Here is an 11,561-nt window from a genome sequence, read left to right as displayed (position 1 = left end):
GCATAAATTGGTTGTTAAAGAAAAGAACATAAAGGGGTGATATAACCATTTATTCCAATAAAATGCTCTATTTTAGTATTTTTGTAACACCATGATATTAAGTTAAACATTGACACATTAAGTAAATGTAGTAGTTAAGTAAACATTTATATCGAGCTCATAATCATAAAAGTCATAGCTTCGTTCCTCCATAAATAAAACAATATCTCAGTCCTTCCTTACGATTTTATTAAATAATACGGTTATACAAAGAGAATAAATTAAAAAGCCAGATTTAATAATCAATCATTCGTCGGTAATATAAAAATCCTAAACGGGCTCGGCGCGGCGTTCGGCCGGCCGAGCGGGACGCGGGTAGACAAACATAACAAACGTGTAGCGCGCGTTCGTCAAATGCAAAGACTACACATATCTATAAGCGACTATATTATAAAAGATGGGAGGGTTCTCCCGCACCTAACGACTCGCCGCGGACGCGGCCTTAACTATATTACACTTATAGAAAAATCACAAAAATTCAAGCGAAATAATAGGAATCGGAATATGCGTTCACGCGATGACGTCGGGCAGCAGCGCGTCGTTGGGCGGGCTGGGCGGCGCCTTGGGGCCGAGCGCGCCGTTGGCCAGCGCCTGCGCCTTCTGCGCCTGCTCGCGCTCGCTGCGCTTCGGCACGCTCTTCACCGCCGTCTTGTTGCCGACCGCGCTCTGCCAACACAACACAATACTGCATTACTCCACTCGTCTATAGAACATGAATCGTGGAAATCATACGATTGCTACAAATTGAAAAATATACATAGTGTGCATTATAAGATAAGGTTTCTAAACTCTGTTCATTAATGTTTACCATAAATGGTAATGCACTGAGTGGCGCAATATGTATGATTTCAAAAAAAAATGTTTTCAAGACTATCAACGCTTAATTTCTTGATAATAACATATTTAGCACTCTTAATTTTTTTTTCAATGAAATCTATTAAAATATTTTTTTCAATATTGTAAGTGTAAAGTCTAACCATACGAAGATTTGTTGTAAATAATGAAAAACAAGATTATAAATTCTGTAAAAATTGTTTTCAAATAAATCTTATTTGTGCCCATATTGGGCATATTTTATATGAGATTCTTATCGTGTAAGGTTTATTGCAAAAGTTGTATTTCCTATCTGAAGAGGATATGAAAATAAAACTACCTTAGTATTTGCAGTCCTCGGAGGCGCAGTTTTGGCGGTGATGCGTTTGTTGGCGAGATCTTTGCTTTGTTTGTCCAATGGAGCCTTCACTGGGGGCTTTGCACTAGCAGTCCTGAAATGAGCAAAGTAATAAATTAATATTATTTTAAAGATATTGTTAATTTCAATAGTAAATTTTAATTTCATTGTAAATAATTGTATTAGTTCTGTAAAAGTTGTTGTATTTATATTTAAAACTACATATAGACTACATCCATACTAATATTATAAATGCGAAAGTAACTCTGTCTGTCTGTCTGTTACTCAATCACGCCTTAACTACTGAACCAATTTGCATGAAATTTGGTATAGAGATATTTTGATACCCGAGAAAGGACATAGGATAGGTTTTATCCCGGAAATCCTACGGGAACGGGTTTTTCTTTGAAAACGCGGGCGAAGCCGCGGGCGGAAAGCTAATCTTATATATAAAAATGAATCGCAAAATGTGTTGGTAAGCGCATAACTCGAGAACGGCTGAACCGATTTCGATAATTCTTTTTTTATTATATTCCTTGAAGTACGAGGATGGTTTTTATGTAGAGAAAACGTAAATATGTACCACGGGCGAAGCCGGGGCGGACCGCTAGTTTATTATAAAATTGATCTCATTCTATTATCACGCCGGTGCAGGTCGACCTATATTGGGATCTTAGACCATTTATATATTTATACGACATACCATATTATACGACAAGCAATTTATTATTAAGAGTTGTTAAATTATGTTTTCTTTGTTGGAAATTCTAAATAAAAATAAAATAAAATCCCGGAAATCCTACGGGAACGGGAACAATGCGGGTTTTTCTTTGGAAACGCGGGCGAAGCGCGGGCGGAAAGCTAGTTAAAAATAATTGTGTTGATATAATATTACCTATTGGTAAAAAAATATTTTAATCGTTTTGCAATCATTTTTGAAAATAAATTAGTAGTCTTACTTGGTCGGTGGGGCGGCGGGAGCGCGCGCAGCGGGGCGCGGCGCGGGGGCGCGGGGCGGGGGCGCCGCGCGGGGCGCCGCGGGGGCGGGCCGGGGCGCCGGCTTGGCCGCCTTCACGTCACCGTTCGTCAAGGGCTTCTTCTCGGGCACCTTCTTCACTTCCTTGGGTTTGGGAGCGGCCGCGAGCGTCGAGCTCGTCTTGGCGGTCGCCGGCCGCGCCGCAGCGGGCTTCGGCGCCGCGGGGGCGGTCGCGGAGGGAGCTCTCGGGGCCGTCGGTCTCGTTATCGGTTTGGGAGCGGCCGTCGTCGTCGGCGGCTTGGGCGCGGCGGGCTTGGGGGTCGGCTTGGCCGTCGCCGGCCGCGCGGGTGCCGGTCTGGCCGTCGTCGGCCTCGTGGCTGCCGGCTTAGCGGCCGCATCTTTAGCGGGCGCCGCCGCTTTAGGGGCAGCTTTCGTAGGGGACGCCGGCTTGGGGGCGGGCTTCGCTCGCGCCGCCGGGGCGGCGGCCTTCGAGGCGGAGCTCGGCGTCTTCGCCGCGGCGAGGCGCGGGGATGCGGTGGCCGGCGATCGGGGAGTAGTCGCGGCGAGAGACGTCCGCACCGCGGTCGTTTTGGGGGCGGCATTCGACGCCCGGGGCGTGGGCGTCGTCGGAGATTTCTTAGCGGGCGCTTTGGCCTTGGTCGTTGCGACCGTAGCGGCCGTGACGGCGGCGGCGGCGACCGCGGCGCCGGCCAGCGCGGCGGGCGCGGCGATGGGCGCGTCGCTGAGAGGCGCGGCGTCCAGCTCGCCCTCGACGGCGGGCGTGGGCGGCGGCGTGCCGGCCGGCCGCACCGCGTCCTCTTGCTGTATTTCACTGGTGACGGGCACGCAGATCTCTTGCGCGCGAGACTCCGGGATGCCGATGTCGATGTCAGTAACGAGGTCGGAGCGTGCCTGCTCGGGCACGATGTCGGGCGCGGGCGCGTTCTCCTCGCGCGGCTTTTCGTTCGATTCTATATGCTCGACCTCGGGAGTCGCTCTGGAATCGCTCTGCGTTATGGCGACGATATCTTCCGTGGGTAGTGGCGACCTCGCCGCGGCGATCTCGGGCGCGGGGGATGGAGCCGGTGAAATGGCAGATTTAAACGTATCCGACGGCAGTGGAGATTTTGAATCTTGACCTACCGCGACGGAAATTTCGTTCGATTGACATTCTTCTGGTGCCGGCGACGCTACCGATTCCACGGGCGCGGGTGATTCTTTTCTCATTAAGTCTTCCGTTACAAATGACTGACTAATATTTTCGACTGCATCTGCTTGTCGTTCCTCAACTGGAGATGATATTCTGTCATTAGTCAATAGATTTTCTTGTGACTCATTTTGTGTGTCAGGTACGGGTGACTCGGCTGGTAATATTTCAGTTGGAATGGATGATTCGACTTGTGACTCTACTGGGAATGGTGAAACGGCTGGCGACGGCGATTGTCGTATCGACTGCTCCACTGGGAATGGAGACTCTCTGGTAGGAATCGACTCTTCGCCAAGCGAAAGAGACTCTGTCGGGATAGATTCTTGTACAGGTTGAGGAGACGCTCTCACTACTGGTTCTTCAACCGGTAGCGGAGATTCTCCGAGTACAGGTTCATCGACTGGAAGAGGAGACTCTTCGAGCACAGGTTCTTCAACTGGAAGAGGCGAGTGTGCAACAGGAGCAGGTGATTCTGAAGGAGCGGGCGATTCTCTGGGCAGTGGAATTTCTGCAGGAAGAGGTGTCTTGCTTTGTTCTTCAGAAGGAACCGGGGAATGGACTTCAATTGTGGGTTCTATGGGTAGTGGCGACTGCGACGGCAGTGGTGATTCTGAACTTTCTAAGACATCAGAAACAATTCCAGGTAGAGGCGATTTAGCTGAACATAAATCGTCAGGTAGTGGTGAGTCACGCGGCAACGACGCTTCACCTTGCAAAGACTCTTGAGGCAATGGTGATTCAGCATTCTGTTCAGCAAACTCATTTTGTAGTGGTGATTGTGATGTGATCTGTTGTTGTTCTGGTTCTGGTGATTTTGATGATGAAATATCATGAATTGCAACTTCGTCACTTTCAAGAGTAATTTTAGGCGCCGAATGTACGGCTTCCTCTTCTTTAGTAATGTGATCAACTTCATTGACGTTTGAAATTTCTTCTGTATCATTTTCAAAGTGATTAAGTTGCGATTCTGAACTTTGATGAATATCTACTACTACATTCTGTTCAGTCTCTACAGAGTTTTCAATTTCATTATTTTTTTCTAGTAGTTCTGGTGACGCTGATAAGTTTTCTGATATTTGATTGTCAATTGCAACTTCAGCAACAATTTCATTATCTTTGTCTGCAACATCTGTGTGCTCTATAAATGTAGATTCAACATCATCTTTGCTGTCTGAGGGCATATCAATTTCAATTTCATCACATGGAGATTCTTCGAGCTTGTCATCTATTTCTACATCTTGTGATACTTCATCCTGGGGTGTGATAGCCCTTACATCCTTTTCACTTTCTGAAGGATCAAGTAGATCTTCATTTGTGAACCCTAGTTCAGAACTCTTGCCATCAGGTATTTCTGGTATTTGTTCAAATAGTAATTTGTGAGATTCAGGAGTATCTGTGGGCATTACATTTTCTTGATGAAGGTTACCTTCAAATTCATTATTACAATAGTGTTGCATATTGTTGCTTTCAACATTGCAATCAATCATGTTGTCTACGAAATTGTTCTCAATAACTTGCAAGCCATCATCAAATCTCATTATATCATTGTTAGGTTCTTGATCATTGCTAATTTGTGCAAAAGTGTCTGCGTGTTGATCTGGACTAAGATTTTCCTTATCATCATCACCCTCTTGAATATTTTGACAAAAACCATTTGCTTGTATATCATCTTCATCATCACTTTCAGGCAACGGCTGGACGGCATTCAGGTCAACGTGTGATTCTAATTTGCTGAATCTTTCACAGGTATCATCATCTTTTTCTTGATAAAAACTCATGCTCATTGGATCTCTTTCTTTATTTTTTAGCCTCTCAAATAATTCATCATTAGTTTCATTACCAAAAGGATTTGTTTCTGTGTGAGTCTGGAATACCTGAAAAAGAAGAACAGTTATTTGAATATTTTTATTATAGATATCATTACTTGTTTTTCATTGCTCCAAGTAATGCTTCTGTTGCATCAGATCGATATAAATTACAGTAAATAACACAAACAGATTGATATAAATTACAGTAAATAACACAATAAGATGCAAGATTTTAGTAATCCTTACATGTAAAAACAATGATGATGCCATTTCTAATAATATCACTTCTTGTAAATGCATGTTATAATGATAAGATATAATTTTTGAGATACCTTCTATCAGCATACAAGTGCCTGTGCTAGCTATTATAGTCAAATAAAGAAAATTAATTAAATTTACCTGAATATTACAGAAGTCTGTTGTATCTTTCTGTATTCTTTCGAAGTCTTGAATAATACGGGATTCCTTTTCCTTATCAGTTTCAATGCCCACATTAAAGCCAAAACCAAGACTATCCAGTTGACATTTGTCATTACCATTGAGATGTTCTGTTACACCTTCCATTGAAATGTTCTGGAATATAAAAAATAACTTATAAGTTAAATCCATACTAATATTATAAATGCGAAAGTAACTCTGTCTGTCTGTCTGTTACTCAATCACGCCTAAACTACCAAACCAATTTGCATGAAATTTGGTATGGAGATATTTTGATACCCGAGAAAGGACATAGGCTACTTTTTATCCCGGGAAAATGATGCAATCCCGGAAATCCCACGGGAACGGAAACTATAATGCGGGTTTTGCTTTGACTGCGCGGGCGAAGCCGCGGTCGGAAACCTAGTAAAGAATTAGAGCTATTACGCACTGTCGACCAGTCGCCGGCGACTCAGTCGCCGGCGACTGGATTTACTCCTGGACGACTGACGACTAAGTGCGCAAGCCCCTATTTAAACTATAGTAAGTCACAGTCGCCGGCGACTGAGTCGCCAGCGACTGGTCGACAGTGCGTAATAGCTCTAAAGGATAATTTTTTTTAATAAATAATAATATAAGTATGGAGACAGTATTTTACAGTTAATACAATGCAAAAACTAGGAATTACATATTACATTAAAAATATGTATAGTTAAATAAAATCCAATGTATTAAATTATTTATTCTGACGATTCAAAAGTGCTTATGGAGTATGACTAGTAAACTAACAAAATATTAATGTTTGAGTGAGCAACACTAATAACAACATAATATTATAACATTGATAATGATATCACCTACTAAAACTATCAATCTTAATATATATAAATCTCGTGTCACAATGTTTGTCCTCAATGGACTCCTAAACCACTTAACCGATTATAATAAAATTCGCACACCATGAGCAGTTCGATCCAACTTGAGAGAAAGGATAGTTTAAACATGTAGGTACCGGGGGCGAAGCCGGGGCGGACCGCTAGTAATATATTAAAAACCTCAAAACCTACATGGTGTCCGTTCAACTGATCGCAATTGTCCAAGTCCTGCAGTTCGCCGGGGCAGCTGCCAGCGCCAGTCTGAAACTGGTTCACGTCCGGCACCTCAATGTCGTCCATCGGCAGGGGCTTCCGCGGCGACTCCGCAAGTAACACGTCGGAGCCGGCCACGCTGCCCGGCACGAACGGCGGCGCGTCCGGGTTCAGCGGTGAACTGTTCATGTCTACTGAACTACTTTCCCAGGCTGACTGCAATTCAATATTACTATTCACTACACAATACTAAATAACTACTAAATAAAATACTAAATAAATAAAATACTACTAAATAACTGAAATGTAATATACATAATTATGTATTTATTAATAATTGTAAGGTGGAAATAAATAAATAAAGCTTATTATTCACTACACAATATTTACTGAATAGGTTCACCACTTGCTTAGAATTACCCATATTATAGCCAATTGTAACATTATACAATTAGTTGTTAAAACTAACTGCAATAAGCAAATAGATAACACTAAGGTATGAAATCAGACTTCATCTGAATAGAAATATCTCTGTAATTACACTGACAAGTATGAAGTAATTTTTAACATTAAAATCAATATCAATCAACAAAACAATGAAAAGTAAGTCAATGATAAGTAAATTTATTTCATTTTGTATCTACTGACATTTAGATAAAGTGTTTTCATTTATTACATCCTGTTTACTGCAGTCACCTGGCATTTTTAAGTTAAATCAATGTTAAAATGTTGGTTTATTTACGAACATAAGAATAAAAAAATATAGAGTGTGATATTTGGGCAAACAATAGATGCATAAAAATTTAAAATCAAATTTTAGTTAATCAGCGCCTAACTAACAGCATTGCCCCGATCAAGTGTTGCAATGAAAACAAAGCATTTATATTATAAACAATACAAGGTAAAAATGTACTTTAAGGGCCGTTGAGGGAGGGGGGTAAAGGGGGGGAGGAGGTGAGGAGGGGGGGAGAGGAACCCCCTCTGTGAAGGGGGAGGTGCGGAACCCCCCCTCCCCTTTTCGAGAAAAATGCAAAACAATTTTTGAGGTTATGTTACGAAATGTAATAGGAAAAAGGGGGTAATGGAGAGGAGATTTGGCAGGGAGGGTTGGAAAAAGGAGGGGGGATAAGAATACAACATAAAATATAGTAATTTTTGACATTTTTTTTAATAGTTTCGGGAGAAAATGTAAACTTTTTTAAGGAGGGGGAAACGAGTGGGCTTCGCCAGAAGACTCACTTCGTCGCCCCCTCGCTTTACAAAAACACTCTAGTTGTGTGACAGACAAGACCACGTGGAATCGGGGTGCTCCGATTCGGATCTGCTACTCAAAGTGACCTAACTCGACTCAAGTCGGGGTGCTCTGATTCGGATATGCTACTCAATGTAACCTAAATCGACTCAAGTTGGGGTGCTCTGATTCAGATCTGCTACTCAAAGTGACCTAATTTGACTCAAGTCAGGGTGCTCCGATTCAGATCTGCTACTCAAAGCGGGCTAACCCAATTGGTGTGCTCGATCTCAAATCGACTTTCGATTTTTTCTTTTATGGTAAAAAAAAATATTTAGAATTAACTGAATGTACTCACAATATTATCGAATTCCCTGAACTAAAAAAATTCCTGATTTTACTGATAAGAGATCCCAGAGATTGTTTATTATGGTACCATTCTTGGGCTACATAAAAATGGATTTATATTTACATTGCAAATACAAATTTGAAAAAAATCGATTTTTCAGAAATCGATTTTTATATTGTGTCAGACACTGCCTTAGCTCCGGCGCTACGGGAAGTGCAGCCCTTCCGCCCTTGCGTGACAAAGCACGGTCGCCCGTACTCCGCTTCGCAGCTTCGGCTTGTTGGTCACCTTCAGCGACCAGCCTCAGCCGCTCCGCTCCGCACGGCTCCCGAGCTTTGTCACGGCGGGCGAGGGCTGCTCTCCCTCCGCGCCTTCGGCTTTTTACATACACTCTAGGGGTAGGGCAGACAAGACCACGTGGAATTCGGGGTTGACAGCTTCGGTTCTGTGGCAAGTCTTATGATAATGCAATGCTTATTTTAGCGTAACGTTTTTTAGCTAGATTCGGACTTTCGCAGCTTAATATTGAATACATAATATTCCATCATTGAAAAAAATTACATTTTACAAGAATTGTACTTGCAAAAACGAAACGCAACAAAAAAAAACAAATGTCAAGATGGTTGCTCGAAATTGTATGAAAAATTATGAAACTTTGATAATTAATTTCTAAAAAACTATAAATCTCCGCCGGTTAAGATTTTACGGGTCAGTTACTTAGGCATAGACCTTTCTCCAAAAAAATTTTGGTTGCCCAACTCGATGGCCCTTAAGGTACATTTTAGCCCAATACAATATTTAATAATTATTATGTAAACAAAATAGCTGTCAATCAATCATCAATGCCTATAGAGGGTAGCTAGCTCGTAGCTACTAGCTTTATTACTTGTCCGGAGTATCAATAAAACCAAATGCTTATGCTTCTATTTTAACTTATGATATAAAATTGATTAATTCAATCAATATTACATTTATATAATACATAATATCGAACATAACTAGTTACAGAAACATGTGTCAATTAACAAGATACCTACATCTTGTTGCAAATTCAATTTTTATATTTCGTTTTTTCCTCATAGAAATTTATACAACTGTTTGTTTTGTGGAAAACAAAGTTAACATCCTGCTATTTATTCATATATTGTTGTACAAGGAAATGTATATAATTAATAATGACTTACATTATCTTGACAGGGTGTTTCTGAGCGTGGTGGCTCGTCGGCCTCCTCGCTGGGGTTCTGTTCGCGTTCGCCCTCGCCTTTGTAATAATTCCACTCGTCCTCGGACTCTTCGCCGCTCTCAGCTACATTATCCACCAAGTTTCCGTCGACGTGGCCCTCCTCCACTGCACAACACAATAAGAACAAAATTCAAACGTGCTCCACTCGAAAACACCAGGTGATGCAAAGTAAATGTACTTTGCACACCCTTTACTATCAACAGGTGACACACCCTCACGAAAAAACCGGCTTATAATATTACATTCTAGTCTCGACTTTTAAATATTAAGAATTCCAATTTCAACTTGATACGTAAATAAATTATGCCGGTGACAGATAACGGCCGAGAGCCGCGTGCTAACAATATTTACTGGTCGCGATTTAAAAACTCGCGAATCGCAAAACTTTGGCGGACGCCATTTCGAGAACGGCTGTTCAGACACGCCCGGTAAGAATATAAATATAAATTCCTTTTTAAAATGCACAAGGGAGTCTTCGGCCTTTGCGGGAATCCTTTTCACGACGATGGAGGGATGCGCCTTCCAACGAACGATCTATTTCTATTTCCAGAACACCGCTCGGCATGAATCAACACAAAAATAACCACAAATACTTCTGTATACAAAAATAAGAAAGATTCTTCGTATAATCACATACCAAAAACGGTTTTTCACAACACAAATTTATTATATAATTTGAGCACTGGCGATCCAATAATTCGCGATGTTCAAATAAAGACAAAAGTCCGTTTACAACAGTAGTGCAAGGCAACGATATGAGAGCAGCACAGAGTCGACGAGCGTTCAATGAGTGACTGAGAGCGGGATGGAAAGACGGCCCACGTCGGGGCGCGAGGCGAGGCGAACGGGTGCCGGTGGGACGCGACGGGGTAGGGGAGAGGGGTGAGACAGCCCATGCAATCGTTATTTAAAATATTATTTAGGGATTATTAAAATAAATAGACAGTATTTATTATGCCATACATTAAAAAACATAAATATATTCTGATACAGATAACGTGAATAACTATCCAAAAGACATTTTTTTCAATAATTATGAATTAAGTAATTGTTATCACTTATCATTGAATACGTGCGAATATGTATTTATAATTTCTATACTATAAATTTTACATTGGGACATATTGAAATAGGATAATATGAATAAAGAATACAAAATATTTTATTAGTGTTTCGTAATATAAAATTCTTTTTTTATAATACTTATGTATTTTTATCAAAATGGATTAGGTATGACTAACTTAGTGGTTAGACATTTTTTGGCGATATTTTTTGCAACGTTTAATGAGTATGTTTGTCTACACACAAGGAATGTCTGTATCGGCCTTGAGCCTTGGCAGTGGAATGTCTAATATGCCGCGAGCCGATAACATAGGTCGTAGCACTGGAACGCGACTAAATTGCAACCATTATGTCTCCCCTCTATCTTCTTGGATATATAGGTACTAGTGATGTATGAAAATAGTAAACTGTACCTATACATATACCATAGTCCATAACATAAACAATATATTACCTATATACATACTTAAATTAAGAAAAATTTCAAGAGCACTCTAAAAATATTATCATCTATAAGTATTTGCATTTATTTGCGTCAAACTTTCAATCAAATTTATTATTAAAAAACAAAAAAAATATAACTAAGTATGTATATGAAATATTTGATGTGTAAAATTAACAATTTACAAAATTGGTGTAGTATATTTTAAAGCAATCTCTCTTATTGTTTGTGTTTTAAATAAGAAATTATAGTGTATTTTATTATATCAAAGAAATAATAATGAAATGACTAGGATAGGATTGTATAAATCGCACCTCGTTACCGATACGTGTGCCACGCATAATTCTTCACATTCTTTTTAGTTTTTATACGCGTTTACAGCACGATGCTTTCATGTACAATTTTCTAAGTATAAAATACTATTCAATGAACGGCATTTTGTTAGTTATGAATTGATCTACTTATTTGAAATTACATACTTATTTCAATAAATCGAAGTACCCACCCACGTACGTTCCTAAAATACTT

At 40.7% G+C, this 11,561-nt stretch overlaps 1 protein-coding gene across 1 annotated transcript in view; it reads right to left on the bottom strand.

Moving 5' to 3' along the window:
- Window positions 1-31: 31 nt before the first annotated feature.
- The window catches only part of LOC149906062 (uncharacterized), a 78,018-nt gene continuing 66,488 nt past the window's right edge, over window positions 32-11,561 (bottom strand). The window contains exons 10-15 of the mRNA XM_090105644.1: window positions 9,471-9,634; window positions 6,686-6,922; window positions 5,601-5,774; window positions 2,170-5,267; window positions 1,193-1,304; window positions 32-705 (exon numbers count right to left, since the gene is read on the bottom strand). Coding sequence (XP_089961770.1) covers window positions 550-705; window positions 1,193-1,304; window positions 2,170-5,267; window positions 5,601-5,774; window positions 6,686-6,922; window positions 9,471-9,634 — 3,941 coding nt within the window. The 3' untranslated portion in view covers window positions 32-549. The remainder of the gene's footprint in view (window positions 706-1,192; window positions 1,305-2,169; window positions 5,268-5,600; window positions 5,775-6,685; window positions 6,923-9,470; window positions 9,635-11,561) is intronic.

This window comes from Colias eurytheme, chromosome 9, assembly GCF_061535395.1.
Source record: "Colias eurytheme isolate Ceu_HAF_F1 chromosome 9, ilColEury1 Martin Lab GWU primary, whole genome shotgun sequence".
NCBI classification, from domain to species: Eukaryota; Metazoa; Arthropoda; class Insecta; order Lepidoptera; family Pieridae; genus Colias; species Colias eurytheme.
Note: the sequence above shows the minus strand (reverse complement) of the source record. Positions and strands in the feature narration are given on the sequence as shown.